Source organism: Blennius ocellaris (genome assembly GCF_963422515.1).
Source record: "Blennius ocellaris genome assembly, chromosome: 9".
Lineage (NCBI taxonomy): Eukaryota > Metazoa > Chordata > Actinopteri > Blenniiformes > Blenniidae > Blennius > Blennius ocellaris.
The window spans coordinates 23822001-23848558 of record NC_137658.1 but is presented as its reverse complement, the minus strand read 5'-3'; the positions used below and the strand labels follow the sequence as shown (position 1 = coordinate 23848558).

Here is a 26558-nt window from a genome sequence, read left to right as displayed (position 1 = left end):
ATCCATCTGGAAGGTTGACAGTTTATCTCTCACCCTCAACACACCCACCTTCTACCATATATGGTCAATGCAAAGTGCCTCGTCCATATTTTTGCATCTCAATCAACCTGTTGATCGCCGGCATTTCTTTGCTAAATCCTGACAGAAACAATGAAGAAAAGGAATTTTATGGAGAGAGAAATAGTCATGGAGGTCAGGAGAATGATATTAGTTGGTGTCACAGGAGTGGAATCACTAATAATAAAAACAAACCAGCGATCGGCAGTGTGTCGTCACTGCTGGAAAAAGTGTGACAGTCGCCACACTGCTGTGTGTGTGACTGCAGAGGTGGAGAAGAAGAGTCTGATCTGAAGGTGGAGGTTAGAGGAGAGTGACATCATGGAGGAGAGTGACATCACGGCCCAGTTTTTGGTCATGTTTTTGTGTCCAGCAGTGTGCTGGACACAAAAACAGCCCTCATGGTTGTGACGGCCAGCGTTGGTGAAGACCACAGCTGATGGATATAGTTCAATTTTATCTGTTTATTAAATGTATTAAATGTATGTATTAGATATTTGAACAGGGACTTGTGAAAAGGCTCAGTGGACTTTGTGTTTTATCCTGTCACCAGAGAGTTGGAAGCGGAGCATTTCTAAATTTCTATGTGCTGTGTGTTTTCTTCTGTGTTTTTGGTGTATTTGGTGAGTCACAGCACCCCTACAGGCCTGGCATGTGTACTACATGTCGTAAAGCCTCGTGTTGAGCCGTGTTCATTGTGACGTGTGGACGCAATTGTTTTTTTGAGAACGCCAGGGAGAAAAAAGATTGTTCTGACTCGTGTGAATGGTGCCTTGATCCCAAACTCTCTTAATACACTTGAAAGCAGTTTTGGTACATGTAATTATCAAAAAATTTTAAATAAAAAAAAAAAAGCAAACCACAGAAGCAAACAGTTTGTTGCTCGGCCAGAAGTAAGAGGAGGAAGACGAAGATGTTGATACCATCTGAGATCAGTGACATCAGGAGGGAAGCACATTTTTTATTTCTCCCAGTTGCCCACCCGAGTCTCTCTGATGCTTTTCTGGTCGACTTGCTGCTGCTGGCCGAATGCTCAAGTCTAATTACGCCGCTCCTCAACGCTGCATCTCTGCCTCAGGGTTTTTTTTCCTGCCAAATCTCGGTGCACACACAAATACATCCACTTAGATTAGAAAACACTCAAATTTTGTTTCCTGGGAAAGTTTTACAAACTGAAATCAAATTGTGCTCCTGGAGCTCTTGAAGCGATGAGTCCCCAGTCAGAACAGACTCACATTCTTCATTTATAAAATATAAAAAATTGTTTCTTTTAAAGTATCATTACAGAAACCAATCAAAAAGTCAATATAATTGTGTTGAATAATAATAATAATAATAATTATAATAATAATAAGACCAATAGAATATTAGACAAAAACAATTCAGCAACAAATATATACTGGACTTAAACATATTCACACAAACACAAACTTCCCAACGTAGTTTATCGAATTGTGCACCTGTGATTGATAATATTTAGTCATTGATGTTATATTAGGAATATTTCAGCTGGTCGAGCAGGTCAACTCTCAATTATTAAAGTTGCAGGTTCGATTCCCCCATCTCCCCTTAATTATATGTCAAAGTGTCCTTGAGCGAAACACTGACCCCAAACAAGATATATGTGCCACCTATTTGTTTGGTGCATGCAGACGGTAGAAGAGGTTGCGCATTTCTTAATCACTAAATTATCCATTTGGTTTTTTTTCCCTCTTCATGCTTCCTGCTGACATGCAGCACATTTCTAAATGTTTGCAAACGTGTCACAGCCTTTTTCCGCTGCCCTGCTGTTGTTTTTCTTTCCATTGTGTTTTCCATCTTGTCTCATCCTGACATGGACTCCAGACGCCCGGAAAGAAGCAGAGTTTTTTGATGTTGAACAATCTCACATTTTTGTTCACCGTTTTCCTTTTTAACTACATCCAACCTCTGAGAGCCGGCTGTGAGACTTGGACTTTGTTCTTTGTTGCAGATCGCAGCGCCATTTTCAGAGCTATTAGTGTGAAAGTGTTCATAGCTCTTTAAATGGTACTGCTGTATGCATTCAACTAACCATCCAGCAATCAAGATGTCCACCTGAAGAGAATTTAACTCACATTTAATGCAGTGATGCTCCAATTCTACAAATTGTAATGGATGTTTTCATATCTGCTGATGGGGAAGAATGAGTCATGAATCTGTTCCCTCGGATGTCGTTTGCGTTCAGACCCTGACGTGACAGAGTGGACAATTTAGCTCCTGCAGCTGTGCTCGTGCTGTGGACGTCTGGGCTCCCGGTTTGTGAAAGAGGACATGCGTGGGAGAGATGTTATTGATCCCAGGTCTCCACAGACGGGAGGTGTCAGCCAGGAGCTTTTTATCAAGCTTTTTCACCCTGTTTCTTCTTATGTTGAAAGCAAAACTTCACTTCACATGTATTTGTGTTTGAAGTTAAAAAAAAATAAAATAAAATTAAGAAGCAAAACATAAAAGCTGACATTGTCACTGGATGGGGGTCAGCAGGTGGCACTCCAGTCGTCGGACACGCACGGATCGTAATTCAGGGTGTTTGTATTACAGAATCTTTCTCTGCAGGGTGAACAGGAAGAATAGAAGATAAGAGGCTTTAATTTTGCACTTGTTTCATAATTAAATACACAGCCAAATGTTATTTGTATTGCACCTTTCAATACCTCCCTGTGGTGGGATAGTTTGTGTGTCTAATCCTGTAGTGTGTGCCAGGCTTTACCGCATGTGCAGCATCTCTGGGCGCAGCACCGTGCAGATAGAAGCCATTATGTGTCTGGCTGCTGTTTTTTTAATGTGGCCTTTTATTTTACGACTAAAAAACAATATTGCAGTGGGGTCTTTTTTCTTTTCTTTTTTTTACTGCCTGCACTTGCTGAGTTTTGCTTAAGGTAGCCATTGAAAAGATCTATACCGGAGTATACGTGTGTTAACGGCTATGGTATAGGTTCTGCTTTACATGTGTGAACCCACATGAGAATAACAGTAATTGAAAAAGTCAACTTAGTCCCTGAAAGAAATGGACTGAATCTTCTGAGGAAAAGTCACACAAAGACGAGATGACCTAATAAATCTCTACACTCACTCTCACTAAAGTGCTTGTTTATTACATTCAATCAAACTTTTTTTTTGCCAAGTGCTTAGTAAGGACATGAGCCCAGAGAGTCTCAGTTGGCAGCATCTTAGTAACTATTTTATGGTGTTTTAGGTATTATTAGTTAGTTGGTTACAGCGTGTGCAGCTTGGAGATTGATGTAATTGGTGGAATCCCCCCCCCCCAATGCAAATGTATTTCCACTTTCCAAAAAAATGCATTTCAGGCCTCTTTTATGTGATGTTTCAAGTGAAAATGGATTGTAAAGAGCTTGTACGACAATGTTTTGAAAAAAAATGTCAGTTTCTGCGTTAATGGCTGAAACCCTGTTGGGCCACAAGTGGGTGCTGTTGGTTTTTATGATGAAGCCACACACACATGCAGCAGAGAACAATGAGATCTAAAGATTAACAATGGGAGAAGACAGACATTCTAGTGGACAGACCACCAAGTTGGATTGTTATTATGATGACTGTCAAAATACAACTACCAAGTCCCAGTAGAATATGGACGGGGAGTCATGACACCACAGAGGAAGCACAGTCTTATTTCTGTCTACTGAGCGTGTGCAGAAGATCTGTTCATTACAGTCTTGGTGAGCATGTGCAATAGCAGCGTGTCAGAAAAGTTGTATATTACCTATTTCAAAAACTTCCTCCTTGGGAGCCATTTTCAAAAAGTGTGTAATCGTCTCCTCGTGTTTGTCATGATGGACTAATAATCTGCCTATTGTTAACGTGTACCTTTACCGATGGTCACCTAAATGCAGCTTCGCCACCTCACAGATGCTTACAGTCGCATTTTCAAATGTATTACACTCTGGTCTGAACAGTGGCGTCGTGGTCAGCTAGGTTTGATCACAGTCTGCAGCGTCATGCTGGGCGGAGCTTGTATTCTCTGTGTGCAGGAGTGACCTTCAGGTTGCTCAGCTTAATCCCACAATTCAGAGACAGGCCTGATGGGTGAAGTTGGTCTGAAGCTCTGTGTCTGAATCAGTTTCAGATGAAGCTTTTATTTGGTGAAAATTCTTCCTCGAGCTACTGGCAGTGTCACACAACAGTGTAGAAAGGTCACAGAAAATGAGGGACAAGGAGAAGAAACAGAGACACTGCTAGTTAGGAGAGTTAAACAGGAGGTCACTGTGTTGACTCTGACAAACTTTACTGTTACAGTGGATTAGCCACTTAAACAGTGGGCCTCCCAGATAAAATGTGATCTCGTAGCAGAATTCAGCTCTACAAGCAATTCAGTCAGATGAAGCAACCCTCCATCACTCAAACAACTTTTGAAAAACACACAAACACAACTACAAGCGGTCCAGGACATCTATCAAATAGATTATGGCGTTATCTCCACGCTCTTGAAGTCCCTACTACAACAGCTCTCCGCCCCTCATAACTGCAGTTGAATTTAAACTAAATTTACGCTGCGTCCTTGTCACTGAGTTGCTGCACGGGTTTCCTGAGCAGCTTCAGAGCCGTCAGTGTCGCAGTAACCACATTAGACCGGTCAGGAAGGATTTTCACTTCCTAATTGAATTGACTCACTGTGTGGGCTGCTGCCGGACTCACTTCAGCTCTCCATCTGCTCGGCTCCTTCGTCCCTATTTGTTCCTCGCTCTCGGAGACGCAGGCCGCTCCGCCGACCTGGCAAACATGAAAGACCTCAATTAACATAAACAATACAGATGCATCTGGCTCACATCTGCACACACACACACACACACACACACACAATATAGATTCTGCATGAATTTGCTTCAAATTCATTTCTAGTAACTGCTTGTGTCCGTCACTTTTATTTATTCATTCAATTTGTTTCTGAACTAGTATACAGAAAAAAATATATACTTATGCGAGTGTATCCTGCATGAAAAGGGGTAGTAAGAAGTCTAACCTATTTTATTCTTAATTATTTTTTGCTTATGAATGCATAAAATATACTTTTTTGTATTAAAGTCGATATTTAAATTAGAGGGAGACAGGTACTGCATTGACATTGTGTTCTCACAGCCTTCAAAACCAGCTGAACTTTATATTACATTATACATTACATACATACATACATTATATTTTGCACTTTATCGAGAATTTGTAAATTTACATGCAGCCAAATTTATAAGTATGGGTTCAAATAAAGAGAGTTTACAGACTCTTATCATTTATACCCAGGATGTGATGTACCAGGGAGGTTCATAACCCCCTCAGTTATCTATGTATGCCTCTTCTGTGAGTATTATGTATGTATAAGCGCAGGGTAATATTTTTATGATATTCAAAAATACTTCACCAGCAAGTTGGACAAAATACATTATATGTATTTCTAAAATGGTGTCTAAAACTGAGCCGTCTCACATATGAAGAGTGAAACACAGTCTGGCCTTCACTCGGTCTCAGGTGAAGTACTTGTGACTAAAACAATAAAGATCACCAACCCTTGAATTTCAGTATTAGTTACACTTTACTCCTGAAAAGCTGACTGACACATATACTGTACGTACACACACCAACATAAATGAAGGACTTTTATAATAACTGCCGACATCACCGCAACCAGATACCTCAGAAATCACCTGCAGCTTTGTTGACATTCGCCGAAATTGGAGTTTTCTTTCAGGGGTCTCAGTGGGAATACTGACGCTGAGGTTGATGTTGCATTTCAACAATTTATGACTGGAAATGAAACGCCATCCACAGAGCACCCTCGGGTCATTTAAGGGTCGTGTGCAGCAGATGTTTTCTTTACATGCGTCCAACTCAAACCTTTCTAGGCCGCGAAACATGAGACAAAAAAAAAAAACAATCTGTTTATTCCTGTCTCTGCGTTTCACTCTCGGGCACCCACACGCAATCTTTCTGTTCGTTTCACTGGAATACAGACTGAGTACCCAATCCTAACTTACAAACATGCACAGACACACACACACACACACACACACACACACACACACACTGAGGTTTCATTCATGATTACCTCTCGTCTGTTTATGGAGGTCTGTTTATTTTGTCCCCTCTGAGCATCATGTAAATATGAAGATATTTCCTTCTCATCTCACGGGACCTTCCACTGCAGGGATGTAATTCTTCCGTCCTGCCAGGTAGGCAAGTCGGCTTGGAAGGAAACTTTCCACTCTCCCTTCCACAGTATCCACAACATCTCACACAGAGATCTGACGTGGGTGAAATTTGTTTAGCTAAATAAATAATGGGATGGAATGTGGAGATTGTTTTACATCAGAAAGTGATAATTCTGGCTCAACAAGTTCTCTTACCCAAGACTGAACTTGTACGATCAACATGCAGGGTGTCAATTTTAAAGAAGCCCACTGAGCAACAGTGGTCCTGATGATATCTTTATGACATTTGTTTTATACTTATTTGTTTATTTAAAAAGATCCCCATTAGCTAGCGCCAAAACGTCAGCTCGTCTTCCTGGGGTCCAGACAGTACATACAAATCATCACATCTCAATTACTCATAATCTCAAAAAATCAAAAACAACACTGAAAGCACTTATTAAATCAAAAACAATCAAAGATAGAAATGCCACATACCCTTGTATCACATGACAAATCCTCCCTCAGTCAAATAATCAAGATTGTATTCTGGTGTTGAGAACAAAATATGTTCTTCGTCTCTTTTTAAAACCAGCTTTTCCCTCAATATCGCAAACCACAACTGGAAGATTGTCCCAAAGCTTGAAGATTGTGAATTAAGAAACAGTGCACAGTTACGCGTTATGGCAACAGGTCTACCCATTTTGGCAAAAACTTTGTTGATGTGATCAGACCATGACAATGTGCAACTAAGTCCCAGAAGCCTCACTGTTTTTATTTGCTGTATAGTTTGACCATTTAACTTGTATATTCAATTTTGGATTATGTGATAATCTATACTTGGAACCAAATATTATACTCGATATATTTGATATATTTAGAATAAGTTTATTTGTTTTGATCCAGTTAAATAATTTGTTGATCTCACAAGACAGAACCTGATTAAACCCTGAACATGTAGGAGCTGCATAATAAAGACTAGACTCATCGGCATACATAGTCAATGTAGTCTTACTGAGCACAAATGGCATATCATTAGTAAAAATTGAAAACAACAGAGGTCCAATGGAGCTTCCTTGAGGGACTCCACAGTCCAGGGACTTACTGCAAGATAATGCACCATTAAAATAAAGTCTGCGACGTCTCAGACAGATAGGTCTTAAACCACTTGCTAGCGGAAGAAGCAAAACCGTAACTAATAAGTTTGGAAATCAAAATGTCATGGTGGATCACATCGACTGCAGCACTGAAGTCAAGTAATATTGTCCCCAGTAGCATTGAGTCATCAATTGTTGTTAACTAGCTGTCTGACATGTGCAGGTGGATTGACCAAACCCATAAGCACGTTGGAACATTGTTGTCAAATCATTGTGAGAAATATAATCATGTCCTCGCTCAAATGGTAAATGGTCTAGATTTATATAGCGCCTTCTAACCACACTGAGGCAGTCCCAAAGCGCTTTACATATCAGATCATTCACCCATTCATGCTCACATTCACACACCTGTGAATTCGACACATAGACCGGTGTAGACTGGGATTGAACCTCTGACCTCTCACTCCGAAGACGACCACTCTACCACCTGAGCCACGGTCACCCCCAGATAGAATCTTTACCAATAATTTACTCAGAATAAGCAGAATGCTAACAGGCCGACTATTCGAACCACAGAAAGTTTATTTTGTGTCTTTGGGTAAAGGAATGACGTTTCCCTCCTTCCAAAGCTTTGGACACAAAACACTAATCACACGTCTGTTCAATATGTGACACATTGATTTAGAAATATGTACAGCCCATAATTTCAACAGCCGACTATCCAAGTTGTCTGTACCAGCAGACCCACCGATAGTCAAAGCTCTCAGCAACATTTCCACCTGCACAAATGTAACCTCATGAAATTCCAAATTACACAGTTTATCCTTCATAATAGATTTTTTTATCAGCTCATCGGAGTTGGAATCAGCAGTACAATCCATTTTCTCTCTAAGTTTGGAAACCTTATTAACAAAATAATCATTGAACTAATTTGCAGCCTGTGATGGCTTAGTCAAATAAACTCCATTCAATTCAACAAAAGAAGAACAGGTAGATTATTTTCCCCATGATTTCATTGCGTACATTCCACATTCTCTTACTGTCTGTACCACTGTCGGAGATTCTCTTTTGAAAATACTTTTTTCTTTTTCACTCTGTTCACCTTGGTCACGTGATTCCTTAACGTACAATAACATGTTCTGTCTTCAAGAGAGCCAGAATGAACAGCAACCTTTTTGGCCTCATCACTCAACCCCATCATCTGGACCACTGTTGCACAGTGGGAAGGTATTTGTTTGTATTATACCCACCTGGGGTACACACCATACAGCACCTATAAGGTACTTGAAAAATCTCCCGTCCATCCATCTTTGTTACCTGGACTTGCCAGAGCCAATTTCAGTTCAAAAAAGGAGAGAAATGGGCCAATCCATCACAGAAGAAAACAGAAAAACAGACAGATATACACACTCAGGCTTTCAGACGTGTTGCTGTTACCAATTACACTCATTTGGAAAGTAGAAACTGGACAAAACCCCCACATGCACATGGAGAACATGTAAACTGCACCCAGCACAGACTTACACCTTCTGCTTATGAGGCAAGAGGGCAAAACACGACACCACTCTGCTGCTTGAAACATCTGGTAACTTGAACGGGCATTCGGTAGAGCGCATACCTTTGGCAACGCCACATTTGTCACCATGGAAACCAATGGATTACAAGGTTACTTGATCCACCACACCACTCCTTCCATCATTTGTCGTGGTCGTTTGAATTGCTACATGTTATTACTGTTTGAAACTGATGCACATACATTTTACAATTCCAATGTGACCCTCCCCAACCACGAACCACGGTAATGACGTCACTGCATCATGTGGCATATCAGAGGATTAGGAATTGAAAAACGAACATTTTGGCGGTTTCCGGTCAGATTAGAACTGACTGTGGTATGATACTTTTTTGACCTTTTCATGATCTAAGCCTTGCCCTTTAACACAATGCCTCTTAGAATGTAGTGGTGCCATCTTTGGATGGGGTCAAATCATTTCTAAATATTTCATGTAATTCGAGGAAATAGTTTTTGCGGATGGTAAAAATAAATGCATACATACATACATACATACATACATACAAACCAATAAATAAATACTCGCAGACAAAAACATAACCTTTGCCCCAGTTTTTGTTGGTGAAGGTAATTATCTGTAACTATCTGTTCTAACTACAAAGCCTCTGAAACACACTGTCCTCAGGGTTTTCACTGTCTCATGCTCTGAAACTGACAGACGATGAACAAACAGACTGACTGACGTCTCCGTCCTCAGGGCTCGACACTCGCGGGTCAACGGGTCAAAGCAGAGATTAAACTCTCCCAATCAGCTGCTGGTCATGTTTCATTCATACATCATGGGAGGCATGTTGGAACGCACATGGCAGCACACGTCCATGTAGATTAGACAGATGGTTTCAGTTTCTGCCGGTTCGTTTCACACGTACAGGATGAAGGACACGAGACAAACAGGGTGTGATTAAAGAATGCAACGAATTGATGAAAAATACTACACACCTGCAGCTCTTCTGGTTGATGAAACCTTCTATATCGTTACAATAAATGTATTTTTATGCCCATCTCCTCTTTTTTTTTTTATTTCACTTTGTTTTGTTTCTTTCGATCAAATCAATCAAAACGTCGAAGCCTACTCGTCCAGGCAAAATTAAGGTTCAATCAGATTTTTATTAGTGCTGTCAAAATTGACGTGTTCACGCAGTTTAATCTATCATTGTGACTAATCTGATCAACAATTTTTAGACAATTAACCTGCCTGCAGTGCATAAATCCATACAGTAATGCCAAAGATACAACAAAATGTATTTCTCACACTCTGCAGGAAGGAGTTTTCATTTCTAAGCACTTCCAGCTTAAAATATCCCAATAACGTGAAGCAAACGTCAGTCAGTCATTCTGCTTGTCTATAAGCATATATAAATAGGTGTCCATGTTGTAAAGATATAAATTTCACTGCGGGATTGTGTTAACTTTAAAAAAAAAAAAGCAACTTTTTAAACAGGGCCTCCGTGGTGAGGCAGCAGACAGGAGAGGGAAGGAGTGAAGATGCAAGTGAATTACAGCAAAAATGCACAAAAACTTATAAACTCTGTTAAAGTATTTTATTGGTTATTTGCTGATTGTAATTCTGAGATGGAAGACTTTCCTCTGAGGAGGACGATTGTTCTGCCACAGGCCGCAGCCACGGAGCCCAGGGTGATGCATTCAGAGATATTTAAACAGGGAGAAGACCACAAAACATGAACGCTGCAGCACATGAGGGCAAAGACGCGACACGCGAGGATTAGTGAATCAAAACATTTGTTCCAGAGTTCAGAGTTTTCTTGCAAAGCACTAATAAACCAGAGTTTGAGTTGGTATAACTCGGACCAATAATAATTCATCCCCTGGTAACGTGGGACTGATCATCACAGATGAAACCAAATCAAAACAAGTGTTTAAGGTTGAATTGCATACACGAGTCATACCTGGACTGAAGCGCTTTCTAAAAGTACAGAATATATAAATAAATAAAATGTGTTTTGTTGACCTTATAATTGAGGGTTTTTTTCCAGTCCTGCACAGTGAGAGACAAACATTGTTGCTGTTTTTTTAAATTGTAGGAGCTTTGAAACATTTCAAAACACAGATTTAACAAAAAATATGTTCCTGCCAAAGTGATTTATGGATTATGTTCTCAGGAAACCACCAGTTGTTATAGTAAAATAAAAATGTAGGTTCAAATGAAAGATCCTGTTTGGTTTTGTTGTTGTGTGTGACCACAAAAAAGTAATATTGACAACATAAAGCAACAACAGGGCTGGAAAGAAAGTGGACTTTCTGCAGTTGAACAGCCGTTTGTTGCTTTGCTCTGATCTGGTGTTATTTTAGTCAAATAAAGATAGAAATACTTCAGATAAATTCCACACGAAGGGCTGAACAATATGTAATTAAGAAATCATTGACATATTAACATGTGCAATATATTTTATATAATGAAAACAATTGACTGAACTGCAATGAATTACCTTTCTATGCACTCATGTGTAATTGAATACGTGAGCGACAGATGCCCATTATCCTGAAAATAATCTAAAAGCTCGGAGATGTTAAATCAATCCACTAATTTCTAAAAGAATCGTTCAAAGTATTCAACCATGGTTTGTGCAGCTCTGTTCCAAACTGAAAGCTTTCTTTTTCTTTTAGTTTTTATGAAGTCAAATTGAATGACACATACAGAATCAACCTCGGCATGTTTCCTTTATACTTTCATATTTTAAGGAAACATGCAGCAGCCAGTAATGTGAAACGGGACAATAAGTTAAATAGTTTGGGCATGCCGAATGTCATGAAGTCAATGATGCAATAACTTGCAGATAAATAATAATTATTAATACAGAATAAACAAACAAATTAATAAAAAATAGTGTTATTACAATAATATATTGTATAATATATATATATATATATATATATATATAAAATTTATTACTGCCAATCTAATTAGAAACATGTCTCCTATAATAATAATAATAATGATGATAATAGTAATAGTAAAAATATTGCATGTTTTATATAGCACTTTTCAGGACATTCAAAGATCCTTTACATTGCATTATTCATTCACTCCATACTGGATGGTGGTAAACTATGTAGCCACAGCTGCCCCGGGGCAGACTGACTGAAGTCAGGCTGTTAAACTGCGCCATCGGCCCCTCCGACCACCACCACCCACTGACTCTCAATCAAACCTACATATAACCCGAAATGAAAGCAGGTTTTTTTCCTTAATTGTTTTTCTTAATTCAAATAGCTGAAACAAAAGTACCTCTGAAAAACATCAAATGAAGCGGCACAATATAGTGAGTTTAGTTTCATTCTTGACTCATGAATGTCGGCACTCCGGCTTCACCCAGGAGACCAAAAATTAATTGACAGAACGCTCAAGCTTTTGTTTTCAGTCATAGTTGACGTTTTATTAGATTTTGACTGGTGTTGTTGGTCTGTGGTTGGTTATGAAAAAGGCGCCTGGTCGCTGCTTAAAGCTAATATTAGATCAGTATCTTCCTGCTCGATGTATTTTCTTTCTTCTCCCTGGAATAAAGCTTTGTTTCATTGCGATATGGGGTTTAGTTTTTGGTTTCTGAAGTCCTCTTAATGTCTTTGGGTTCTTTGCGTAGTTTTTATTATTTGGTGTTTCAAATATTTTTTTTTTAAGATATAAAAACCCCTACTGGTGTTAATCATTTACCTGTTCTACTGTATTTGTTATGGTCTTATTATATAAGCCATAACAAATATACCTATTATCACCATCAAACTAGTAAATGTTTGAGAAATCTAGCGAACGACTGTGGAGCTGGAGTTGTCCGGCTGCCTTCAGGTTACTGCTGCAATCATCTGTTAATCTCCTGTCAGATGAAGACATGGGGAAGAAAAATAAAACCTCTTCTGTTAGTGGAGGAGGATCTGATTAGTTCAGACAACCAGATCGACTGTTTCGCTAGCAAGAAATAATCAGCATCAAATCAGAGATGGAGGAATACGTTTTGCTGCCAGAAAGGTAGATTTTTACTTTGGGGTTAATAACATTGAGACACTTCAGTCGGAAGGAAAAGTAAGGTGATTCATCGTATGACAAATCAACAATGAGCTTTGGTCATCATTCTCAAGTTTTTGTTCATTAATTCAAATTTAGTAGGATTTTGTGCTTGTATTTTTCACTATGAGAACGTAATATCTGTGAGTAATTTAACACCCCAAATATTAATGTGGGGAAAAGCAGCAAGTAAAGTTGACTTATCTGTAAGTCCTTTAACTCACATTTGATTGAGTTGAAAATTGCTCCTTGAAATGAAACGCATTCATTTTTGAAGTGATGCAGTGAAGCACCTCCGCCTCTCATATCGAAGTTTAGTGTTTCTACGTTGGATGCGTGGAGCCCGTCTGTTGTTTGTGAAGACATCCGGCTCGGGGTGACGTGTGGTTCTCTGATGAGACGGCATGATAGTTACAGGTGATTTAAGACGCCAAATATCAATATGGAAAAAGTGCAAAGTAAAGTCAATGAAATGGAAAGGATGAGAATGACAGACATTTTTACGTATTTCACAGTTTGAATCACTTGGGATTAAGATACATATTTTTCCATTTGAATAATAAAATCTCATCACAATATCTTGTCAGACCCAAAACTTTCATGTTGCAGCTCAATGCAAACTAAATGAGGTCACTGGACTGGGTCCTGTCCATTCATGTACTACATACATGATTCATTTTGCATTGTGGTGCTTCCTTCCTGGATAAATGAGATCATGCAAAAACATATATCATGTTGCACTTTTCCAATTAACTTCACACATTTAATATGCTTGTATCATGAAATAGAAAAACATAAAGGTCAAAGTGAAGTGCTTTCAGACATGCAGTATCTACTTGCTTAAACTTTTAACATCAATCTTTTACACCGAACAAATTCTAATCTATAGTACTTTAAAGGCTTGACTTAAACTATTTGCGGGTTGTAACAAACTGTGTGCTTTAATTCGCTTTCATGTACAAACACACAGCGAGGTTGGCTCCCTTCATTCGGGTCATGTAAGCAATTAGCTGAGGAATGTTGCTTTTCAGACGTCGGTCATCCAGAAATAATAAAATCTCTGCTCTACTGAGAGCCTGCTGTCACCCCTTACACACACACACACACACACACACACACACACACACTCGAAAGTGACGCTTCTCCATCTATTTTTTTTAGCATCTTTAAGGTTTCACCAGCATTGCTGTGTGCGTTCACCCAGATAAACGTAGAAGAGCATATGTTGTGTTTCCTATGTATTTCCTACCGCCTCGCTTGGCGGCGGCGTCCAGCTTTAATGTCCTCAGACAAACGGAGCAGAACGTCACTGTTTTCATCCTGGACTCACCCCTGCAGGTGGGCTCAGTACGCCCACACACAACGTGACAGACGAGCAAAATCAAAGAAGATGATATGGACTCTGCTACCTGACCCGCTTCGGCCAAGAGAAAAAGAAAAAAACTTAGAGAGTACAGACACAAGGTTAGAGGAAAAAGAGAGCATCACTTAGAAAATTACCAGAAATAACCACAAAGGATATCTGCCATTAGGGGCCTGTTTTTCTCGGCTTTTTGAGTTTGTTCTATATAATTATGCAGCTCTGGAAAGCACAAGATGAACAGCAATATGACATCATCAGTGAAATCTGCTGATCTCCAGTTTTGTATTCAGAACTCAAAGTTGAGTTCATTTATAGAACATCTGCCAAAACCAGTGTTGCAGCAGAATCATGAAAAAACAACACTGAAGAACACAGAAGGGTCAGGTGACAAATGACTAAACCACATAGCGAGCCTGAACCACGCAGCAATGATAAGAGTTGGGTATCATATGAAATCAAATTATTTAAAGTTGCTTTTGCTGTTCGCCATTATTATTTTACTGTTGCATTCAATTCCTTCCTGGTGAATTTCAGGTCTTATATAATGTGATATCTACAACAAAAAGTAGATTCATACATGACTCTACATGCAGTCCTCTGTTACACATTTTAAAATGTAAAATTTGCTTTGATAATTACCTTCGATAAGGTATAAGTCTTCCAATGCACAGCAATAACATTAATGCCCCATTTACACCATAACCTTTGAAGTGACAAGGCATCATTTCTGCGTTTTTGTCTCAGAAAAGCTTCACGTATAAATGCCAACCATGTCGGTTACCATGGAAATAGCAGAAACCCTGAAAACAACGTAGTTTTTATGTTGGGCCCACTTGTGGGTGCTGGTCTGGTTCGACGCAATCTGTTTTTCACAAAGATCAGATGAATATTTGGTTAATTTGTGACTAAATGCCTGTAGTTGTGCCTGTGTGACCGTTGTTTCTGTTTGGATGGATGGATGGACGGAGGAGTGGGTGGGTGGACGGGTGGAAAGATGGATGGATGCACAATGTAGTGGGTTTTCCAGAAACCTTCCTGCATCGCCACCGTATACTTTCTCTCTGTTGTAAACTTTTAATATTTGAAATTCGATCGCCGAACAACAAAAGGTGATGCAGAAATCCCAGACAATTGAAACTTCGGAGAGGAAGAGCTTTCACGAAAGATTAAAGTCTGTGAGCATTAGAGACGACAATAGATCGCAATATAAACACATTTTTTTTTCTTTTTCCGTGTTGCCAATGTTGACTGGCTCCCTGTTATCAGTAGGTCAACATCCCATTGCAGTTTTCTCTCTGCGTTGCGGCTCGCCCTGCCTGCAGAACAGCTTTAGATGCAGACTCCAGTTGGGTTGAAGCCCATGTGGCTCAAAGCCTCTCATCATGGAGTGACAACGGTACAAGCAAAATACAATTGTCGCCAACTCAACTTTTCTATATCTCTTTATGCAGTTTCAGTTTCGACCCCAGAAAAGCTTGCGCAGAGCTGTAACAGACACCCTGCCACCGTCTCTTTCTGAAACTGAGCCTGGAATTGTAGAAGGTATCATTGTGACAGAATAAAAGGGGGAAAGTTTTTTTGTTTGCATCGAGTCGCTCTGCAACGCTCTGCCATCTAATCCCTCACAGCTCGTGGTGAAACTGTCTGTCATCAGATCCTTACGAAACAAGTTGATGAAAAATATGGAGGATGACTGTGGTGTTTTATATGCTGATAAGCAGAACTCTGAGGCTGAAATGTTATGAATTCTCACCCGATTTGATTTACTGCACTAGATGGACCACACAGTTTGTCCACGAGGGGCCTCTATCCATCCTTTGCATGTTTTATTCAGGGCTGCAATATTCTCCAGAAGTTACAAACTTTTCATGGGAATAAATGAGATTTTAAGAGAATAAACCAGGTGTTGGAAATATAATAAAAATAATCAGTCTTACTGCCAGAGGTTGGGGTGTCACTTCACAATATTGTGTTTCATCGGCAGCATCCATTGACGTGTTCCCCTCCTTGCTTCAGGGTCATTTTGGTAGTTTGCAGAGAGAACATCATTCTTTTGGAACTAACACGAGAAGACGTTTGAGTGCGTCCTCACACTGCACTTTGGGACAGATGGCTCTTTGGATGACTTCAGACTTTCTTATTCAACTCTTCTATTTGCGTTTGAGCTCTGGACTCCCTGAAGAAACACACAGGACAACACGTACGTCTCGCTGAAGCCGTCTGTCTCTGCTGAAGCTGCAAGAAGACAAGATGTTTGTGAGGCCAAACTAAGATGAGATGATAAAATGCAGAGACATTTTTTTTTTCAAATGATATAAAGACAAACATATGTGAAGCTTAATATTGATGCATCACAAGGCTGCACGACGAACTCGTCACAAGAGAAGCTTCTATTCAGAAATTAAAATGAACAAAAGGCTGCGCAACAATCTTTAAGCTGTTGAGTTTGGGGTTGGTTTTTTTGCATTGCTAGTCCTTGTACATGTCTGTACAAGCTTTCACAAAAACCTCAGTTTTCCCCCGTTTCTCATATGAAGTCTTAATTGTGCTCGATTGCTGTGACACAACGTGGATCCATGCCGCCACATTCCACCCGTGTTTCACTTTTCTGTTTCTCTGCTCTGTTGACCTGCTGCAGATTGGTTTCTTTGGCCCTGGTTAAAAAGCTCTCGGTTTGCCCTAATGCTCTCTGACACATCTTCAGAGTCTCATCAAACAAGAAGAGGAAAGAAATAAAACAAGCCGGCAAGGTTTAATCCCACAAAAGTCCAATTTCCAGATTCTCTCAGTAACCTAATGTCAGTAAAGCGGCTTTAGCTTCTTAGAATTCTGATTGATAGACAGATTTTGCAGTTACAAAATCAGTATCAAATCAGCTCCTGAGCGGTAATCCTGTTTAGTTTTTTTTACCAAAATAGGACGTTTTTGGAGTTCTTTCATATATAAAAATTTCAACTCTTCTATTTCTCATCTTTTCTTTGCCCTCAAATAAAACTTTACCCTTTGCTGCTGCTGTTGAGGCGTTGACCTGTTGTTATTTATTTGACATTGAAGACTCATATTGCTCCTGCTCACCTGCGCAAGGTTACAAATAGATTTCCTTCCAGGTCAGAGGACTGGATTGCAAACTTCATATATGAAATATGTTTTTTAAGCCTCAGAAAGTCATTGTGTTCTTGAAATAAAGTGTTTCTTTTGCAGAACCCCATGTAAACTCTCCTCAAGGGTGTTACCTCCAAACAAGCTTGACATAACATTCTTCATGTGCAGTTGCCTCATTTCTGAGAAATCTATTCCCTATTCAAATTCCGGTGTATTGTATTCGTCACGTATTCATCATCCTTCCATCCTGATCCTCTTCCTCATTTTATTATCGTGGCTGTGAGCTGGTGCTTCAAGCTGCTTGTGACTGAAATAGGCAGGCCACTCGCTGTCTTGGTAGGCGGAGATCTGATCGAGCTCCGAGCGAGAGACAAAAAGAGAAAGCAAAGAGCAGGGAAAGAAAAGGGGCTTCCTGATTGGAATGATAAAATCATCCTCTTCAGACGGCACGAGTGGAGTCATCAGCACAATTGGAGAGGAAGAGAGAGCGAGAGAGAGCTACAGGATGCACAAGTTTATGATTGAATCATTAGATTTGAATAAACTAGGAGGAACACAAGATGTGCTAAAAATTCCCCCAGCCAGAGTAAATATTCATTGTTCCTGTCAAACATGAAAACAGTGAGAATACAGTTTGAGGCTTTCCGGTACTGAAGATGATGTTCACAAAATGTTGATTTTCAGTCATCAATTAAACCCATCTTCTATACTATTTTAACGTACAGAGTTTTGAGGTGCACTGGAGCCAATTACAGCTGAATAAGAGGAGAAAACATTAGGGCTCATGTTTTCAGACTGAGATGAAGTAGAAGAACCTGTAGAAAACAACTAAACAAGTCACACGTGCGCAGTAGCCCAAGCCCAGATTCAAGTCCAGGATATTCTCAGTGGAAAAAACAGTCATTTAGACATTCTTCATAAACTGCAGACTCACAGATACAATATGCGTTAGCTTTATTGCTTAGAAAGTTATTTGGTGCTCAGACCCCGGCGGAAGACTGCAATGAGTAATGGTTGCATGAACATGAAGATCTGGGATTAGTCTTTCTCCCGGAGCCCGGACACTGGTAGTGACGAAAATGAAGCCTGAGACGAGTAGGCGATTCATTTCTTTTGACGTTGAGAAACCCAGCAGATCCACGTGAGCGACTGTGGAAAGGAAAAACTCCCTCTGATGGGAAGAAACCTTTGCAGAACCAGACTCAGAGGTGGCGGCGTTCTGCTGACCGGTTGGGGTGAGAGTGAAGGAGCGTGAGGTGAACAGTTCAGGTCGAGTACGGCTGCGGCTGGATGATGGGCGTCAAAGACGCGAGTGGAGGAGGATAACCATGCAGCTGAGACAGGCGAGGCTTGAACGTACTGGCTTATGAGGCCGGACCTGGCCGATGATTGGCTGGGAGGAGCTGATCTGCAGCAGGGATTGGCTGACATGTGAGGGTGTGCCTGGATACCGACGGTGGTTGAATGATGGCTTGAAGTAGGTCCTCTAGGCTTAAATCACCACTTTCAGTTCTGTTTGTAAACAGAGTCCAACAAAAATCCAGCTACGATGTGGTTTTAACATGTTAAAGATTCTTGGGGTTTTTTCATCACTTTAATCTAACTAATTTAAAACAAAAAACAAAAAAAAACCTTTATGTCAGCTTTCTCTATCTCTTTTATTAACCTATGAATTAACCTTTGGTAAGCTCTCACCAGAGCACTACACTGCCATCTGGATGCTGCGTGAAAATCTCCTCCACAGACTCATTAATAAAGCAAGAACAAGTGTTGAGTTTGAAAAGGTTGTTTCTCAGGTTAATGTGATTCACCAATGGCATCATAAAGTTGGTGTTAATAAAGCTGAAGATGCTCTCAAGCACTGGACGGATTGTTTTATCACTCACTGGTGTTATGCAAAGTTTTATTCAGGTGGCTGTTTAGTTTATTAGGCTTGTTAGACTGATTTCTTACTTCAAATTCTACAGGATAAGCAGGTAAAACTTGTAGCGTTTTACCACAGGGGAAACTTCATTGAGTTTAATGTGGCAGATCTTACAATAGGATTTATAGTAATTAAACCTCGTATGTATCTTCAATCGATGTTGTTGTGTTGACACTGAAATGTTAGTTTGGCAGCTTTACCAATGCATGCAAAGGTACATTTAGGTCACAAGTGTATTAATTTTTTGATTCGTCACTTTACATCGTCACTCAACATCTCCATTGAGAAACAAAGTTTTTCCCTTCTGAGGCTTTGAAATGAAAATTCAGAATCTGCTATTCAGCACTTTCAAGGTCTTGCTAAAGGGCTCTCCATCAAGATGAATGTTCAGCACATTGCTGCCCAAATGTTGAAATGTTTAGTCTGCTTGCAATCCGGGCTTTCTCTCTCTCTCTCTCTCTCTCTCTCTCTCGCTCTCTCTCTCTCTCTCTCTCTCTCTCTCTCTCTCTCTCTCTCTCTCTCTTGGCCTCATTAAACAAATCTCCATCCTGTCTCTCCCTCTCTGCCAATTGGCCGGTTGGCTCAGTTGTGTACAAATAAAACCCCAAATAAACACAGGAAGGATCCAGCCACATGTCCTGCTGCGGGTTTTCATTTGATCCAAGTATCAAACTGAACACACGCCTCAAACAAACCCATCACGGTTTTTTTTTTTCTTGGGATTTTGGAGATGTTTTCTGTACAAAGAACTTATGGTGTGCACACACGCTGATGTCTATTATAAATTGTTCATATGCATGACATGTGAAACTTCAAGGTAAATGTGTTCTATTTGGGGTCTAACAGTGTTTTTTCTATACATTTGTTTGAATAAATCTGTGGTGCAGTTTGTGGTTCTATCTGTTCTATCTGTTCATTTCGTTCACTGTGTGTTCATTTTGATGCTCATTAAGGCTTTTTGTGGTGTCGTGCTTTAGTTCAGGGTCAGGGGGTCGATGTGGCATAAGGCATGCATGTTAGTTTCACTGAGGACTAAACAACTAAGTTGTAAGTGTTTGTATGAGATTGCTAGGATTGGTTCAGCTCCCCTACACCTCACCTTGGACAAAATAAGAATGAGGTTATGATTCTATGTGTAACATTCCAATTTTGTGTTGAGGGTTTTAAGATTCTGACTGAAATTGTAGGATTTCTACAGAATGCTTCTTTATATAACTGCACTCTGCCTCCAACAAGGAGGTAAGACCATTCGGGTACATGTTGTTGATTCTGTAGCAACACCTCGTACCATAGTTTCTACTGAAGACATAAGCAGTGCTGGTTATTTAAGTATTCAGGATACATGGTAGGCCCACACCGAGTACCTTGTTCAGAGGCTGATGAAGGAATCTGCACTTCATGCAGGTCAAGGTCTGTGACTTTACTCCCACTTTAAAATTCCCTTATTCTACGTCACTTTCATTTCAGTGTGAACCCTAAAGCTCTCAACTGGGATCTGATTTTAGAACAACAAAGACAGATGCCGTAAAAAAAAAGGGCAACAGTGTGTTAAATCGTCACATGTGCTGCCAAAGCAATCGTTATTTTAATATCTCTGTTCTCACAGCTTTTGGAACTTAATGTTTTCAAAAGGCTGTTTATCAGCATATCACTGCAATAACGGCAGTTACTGTGTAAGTGCTGTGATTAGGACACAAGCTGCATGACATGTGACTAAGATGAATGAAAACGTGTCACCGGGCAGAACTCAATGAAAGCACAATAAAACTCAATAATTTCCCTCGGAGCAGGCCTCCAGTGGCAGTCCTGACTGCAGCTGGAAGAGTCTCGATACGATCGCGGTTTCAGCCCCGCAGTGAGGCCGGCTGGGGGTTTAGAGCCACAATGTGGCAGCAATTTTTGGGTTCTGCTCTGGCGAGAGTTTGCAGCCTGTTTCCTTTAGAAAAGCCCTAAATGTTCGTGGCTGTCTGGAACGTGCATTTCACGGCCAGTTTGGCAGCAGGAAGTGTCTTTGGTCAGGGTGTTTGTGTAAACGGCTCGTAATGGTTTTAAGCCCGCGGCGGGGCACACACGGTCTCCACATGCACACGATCATATACACACAATGCAAAATCATTTACTGTGTACACACATGCATATGTGCATGCCTGCATGTTTACTGCAGAGAATCACTCACTGAAATGCAGCGAGGCCCACAGACTCCACAGTGGAGTTCACTTTAACCACTCTTTGAAAGAAGCTGTTGTTTCACTCTTAATGTCCTGTTTAGATTTGTGTTGCATTGCTTGTCTGAGCCAATTATAGGACAGATGTATCGCATCACAATTGTGTTGGTCAATGTGATCATTTGTGCTGCTAAATGCTTCTATTGTCAAGCCAGTGTAGCTGCTCCAGCAGTTTGATTAACACATTATTCACGTTGCTTTAGCAGCTAATATATTTGTTAGTTTTTAGTTTTTTACAGTGATTCAGAAAAGCTGGTAGAAGCTGTGTTTCTTTCTCAATTTTGGGACCCACATTGATGTTGCACACTGGTGTACTGCTTACTGACCTCATAGCGTCATCCTCACACAATGTAAAGACAGATGTCTGGCTATTCTTACACCATCCTTATATCAGTTTTTATATTCTGTTATGGGCAGTTAGGGTTGGTGTGGGTGGGTGTGGCTGGGTGTGTGCATGTTTCTATTTTATTTCTAGTTTTTATATTTTTATTTTATGTGAAGCACTTTGAGTTGCCTGTTTATTTGTATGAAAGGTGCTCTATAAATAAAGTTTGATTTGATTTGATTTGATTTGATTTGATTTGATTTGATGTGTTGAGTTGGTTGCCTGCAGATGTGAATGAATGTGAATGCATGTGCTTGTTGTGAACTATTCTTAAGACTCTGAAGCCTCGTTCACACTGCAGGCAAACGCAACCCCATTCAGATTTGTTGCTCACAGTGACCCATATCTGACCTGTTTTGTGGCCATGTGAAAGCTGCAATTCCGATGTTTTATTTGATTATACGTGGTTCCAATTTGGATATTTTTCTACATGCGACAGCTTCGTCATTGGCGTGTGACTGACGTCACAGAGGAAGCAGCTCAAGCAAAGTTTTTTTGCTCATTTTCCTTCTCACTTTGTATATTTTCGTGCATTTGTGTGTTTATGACGTGTTCTTTATCACACATATAATAGCTTTAGGGCGTTAACATGATTTCTACACAGGCTGAGGTTTGAGCTGGTTTTTATTGAGGTGTGTGGGTTTTTTGCTGTTTGGGCTTAAACGGTAAACAACTCTGGTGCTGACCGGCGTGGCGTCCATATTTACCTCCATGACCATTGTCTTCTGCACTCTGGGGCTCAAAAACATCTGGTCTGATCACATCCCATGGCAGCCTGGCAGAGGTCACGATTAAAATGTAATGTGAATGATCACGTAAAAAATGTTTCTCCAAGCAAAAATTCTGAATTGAGCATAAAGACCTACAGTGAGGGAAAGTGGCCTCAGTCAGGGATGTCAAGCATAAGGTCTGTGGGCTAAAACAAAACAAGAGGCTACAATCCAACCAAACCATCAAGAAAATTTTAAACATTTCAAAGACTACATAGGCTTTTTTCCAATTTCTTTTTAAGAATAATAAACAGAACAACACCGAGACCCGTGCTGAGATATCAGCTTAAAAGCATTAACCTCAAAGCCATGCTGCCAGAGTGAGTTTGTAAAAAACCTGCATAATGCAACAACTATATGAGAAGCTTTCTGGACATTTCACTCCATTTTACACCAGAAGGTTTAATAAAAATTGGCTTTATTTTGGAGGTAGTAGATTTTGGTAGAATTGTTTGGTTCACTAAAATAGACATTCTCATCACACATACTCGGCACCACAGCAACAACAAAAAAAACTTGAACGTTTGTTGCCGGTTCGGCCAACTCAAGCCCACTCAAGATGGAATGGGACTTTTTGTAAACCCTGAATTAAAATGTGTTCGACTGTATTTGTCTTGGTTAAATGTTATCAACAAATAGTCCGTATTTGAGCTTTTTAAAGGTGAATGTCTCACACGATGGAGATGTCACAAAAGAGCAAAGAAATATTAAATACTTAAATTGAAAGATGTCATGTTGCTTTATAGCCATTTCAACTTGTTCCAGGTCAGTAGTACAGAGGAGCTGTTTTTTTCTTTTTTCTTTCCTACCACTAAGGATGTTTTTTAGCTTTAAATTGACAGTATTTCATATTTCTAGGCCTCAGTCTCTCAGTCTGTCTTGACGTACACATACTCCAAATAAAGTCAGCCAAGAGGCTCTAAAGCCTTTTAATAGAACACACCGACCAATTCTTCCACCTCAGCCTGGCTTTTCACTATCACTCCAGTACCACCAATGTCATCTGAGTCAAAGTGTGGCTGAGGCTGAAAGCTTCTCTGAATCACGCTCCTGTAACTCGCTGCATGGTCGCATTTCCAGTAAGAAGCGACTGAACAATGTTAAGAAATGACTCAGTTTCCATCAGGAGAAAATTACAAAGTTTTACACAATCATATTGCATTTTTATAAAGGTCTGTCAGGTCTAAACTGTTTTGAAAGAAAAAAAACAACACAAGACCGACTGGGATGTTTTTATGTTTCTCAACTTTGTCTCAAAGGAATTCTACTATTCTCCTGAACCTCCTGCTGCACTTTGGCTTCATCCGTCCAAACAGACGGGTGAAGCCAGTGTTTTGTGTCTTTAATTAGAGGCTGATGACAGAGAAACACAAGAGTTTTCTCATAGTTTATGTTGGTGCTGGAGGTGTTTGCTGTGTATGAGTAACGCTGCAGTTTTCAAGTTTTAACTGTTCATTGTACAGCGACGATGGTCAATTAATATCTGTGTTTACATGGTCGGAATTTTTGGGATTGAAATCTGTTTGATTATTTATTTAGCCCTGTTTAGATGAATATTGAAGGGAGTGATCGGATTGATGTCTGGGTTTATATACCTCAAGAATATCTTTCTATTTAGTCGTCGGATCAATCCTACAATGCTTTGTTCTGTCATGTTGGGTGTCGGTGTTGTCGTTTGTATTATAGTTTAAATCAGATAGGGTTGATTTATTATAATAGTAGTGTTTACATTCACATTGGCCTTAAATGGGATTATTTATTGTGCCTTTAACTGCAGATAGTGACAAATACAGGAGATTTAAAAAAATACTTTATCAAAATGGGAATTGTCCTTACAGCTGACGCATTTCCTAACAATCAGAGTCCGAGCTTGGTTGAAAAGGAAGATCGACAGGAGGATAAAGACCGGCTGTGTTTTGTGATTTAGACGTGGTGGCACTTAGAAAAAGACAAGAGGCTGACCTGGATATGACAAGATGCTGATGTTTTCACCGAAATGGAGAGAGAACAGAAGCAAGAGAGAAATTGTCAGAAGTTCCAGTAAAAATACTATTATAACATCTTTTTTTTCTTTTTCTTTTTCTTTTTTTTCTTCTTGTAACATTTTTCAATGGGAACTGATTCATTCAGTTCCCATTGCTGCATTCAGAATCTGCTGTGTCTGTGTGAACTGGACTGGCTCCGCCCACTCATGCCCATCTATGGGGAGAGGAGGAAGTACTTCCTCTCATGGTTCCATGTGCCAAAGCAGAGCTGCCTAATTGTGGGAGGAGTCAAAGGGGAGGAGCCTACCTTGATTGTGATTGGCTAAACCCCCGATGACACTATATAGGGTTTGATTTCTGATTGGCTGGTTGGAGCAACACACGTTTTAAAAACTGAAACCAGCCAGGGAGAGAGAGGACAGAATTTCTTCACTTTTGGGGCGTCGTTCCTGGTATGGAGACGATTAGTACTGATGGAAAACCATTAGGAAGTGAATTTTGCATAATATGACCTCTTTAAATTTTAAATCATGATGTTTTGCATGCACATTAGAAATGTCCCACTCCATAAGGATTTATGTGCTCCTATTTCATCTCTGAAGCAATCTTCTCTTCCTCTTTTTCTTTCAGGTATTCAGTTCTTCAGAACGGGAACCACACAGAGCAGAAAATGTCTCTGCACACAGAATCCCACGAGTCCTGCTTGTGACCAATGTGACTCCAGATTCCAGTCACATTCCCTGCGGCCTCGGCCGTCCCTGTGTCACTGGCGAGTTGACGGAAACTCACCGCAGCCTTCACACATCCCTGCCCGCAACACCACCCAGCAGAACTCCAAACTGGACCTCCAGGTGGGCTGTGGAGGATCGAAGAGGACATTTCCAGGAAAGGGGAGGGCGTCTGATTCCTCAGCTCAACTCAAACTTGACCCGAGGTCTGTGAATGTGTGAAACCAGTTCTGTGTCACACCGGTTGTTCTGTGTCAGTGAATAAAACTCACCCAGAGCCAAACTGTGGAGTCCAGCTTGTCTTGGAACCGATCTGGTGTCCTGGAGGATCTCTGTGATGGACGACTCTACCCAGGAGACATGGACGTGCATTATGTTGCCAAAGCTATTTGATACCGTGGACCTATGTTCTGATTACGAAATGATGCTCCTTTTTGTTTTTTCTCCATTGAAAAGTCAGAAGCATTGACTTTAGATTTTAGAAGGTTGCTCCTCAAGTTGGGAAAATTAGCCTTTAAAAGAGAAGGAAAGATGCAGAGTTTAAGAAAACTATATTTTCTATTTGTGTTAATCACTATGTTAACTTCTCATTGAAGAGTCCATAAAATGATATCCAAGTAGTATATATTTCTGGATACTTCACAAATTCTTGCAAAAACTTTTTTTAATTGTGCTGATCATGCGTGACCTCCCCCCCCCATCAGTTACAGCTGGTAGTGCAGGTGTTGCAGCGAAGATAACAAACAGCAAAGATGCAAATGCGTCACAGCGAAGGAGCTCAGAAGCTTAGAGCTTGTAACTTCAACCAACATTTCCTAAACAGTTTCATGGGAAGAGAAAATTTGATGCAAAAATGCTTCAAAATTCAATTACGTGGCACTGATATGGAGTCACATCAGCTGAAAGACACAATACAAAAGTGAAGGACATGTATTTTTTCATTTTATGAGGTCTTTAAGAGGACATTTGTGTCTGCGAGGCCAGTGAAAACCCTTCACCTGAACTGTCAAAGTGTGTCATTATTACAGAGGCTGCTTCCTCACACTGTGCTCATGGCTCCACCAGGCTGCATCTGGATGATTGTTTTACCGCGGAGCGTCTCGCAATATAATGATTCATCAGGAGCCGTATGTGTTTGTATGATTACGTGTGTTTGAGTGTGGCTGAATGCGTGAA

At 40.2% G+C, this 26558-nt stretch overlaps 1 protein-coding gene across 1 annotated transcript in view; it reads left to right on the top strand.

The window, feature by feature from the left end:
* The window catches only part of htr4 (5-hydroxytryptamine receptor 4), a gene marked incomplete at its 3' end in the record, with an annotated part of 120140 nt that extends 94777 nt beyond the window's left edge, over nt 1-25363 (top strand). Inside the window, exon 6 of the mRNA XM_080502130.1 lies at nt 25285-25363. Within this exon, the coding sequence (XP_080358256.1) occupies nt 25285-25363 (79 nt within the window). The remainder of the gene's footprint in view (nt 1-25284) is intronic.
* Nucleotides 25364-26558: the final 1195 nt, after the last annotated feature.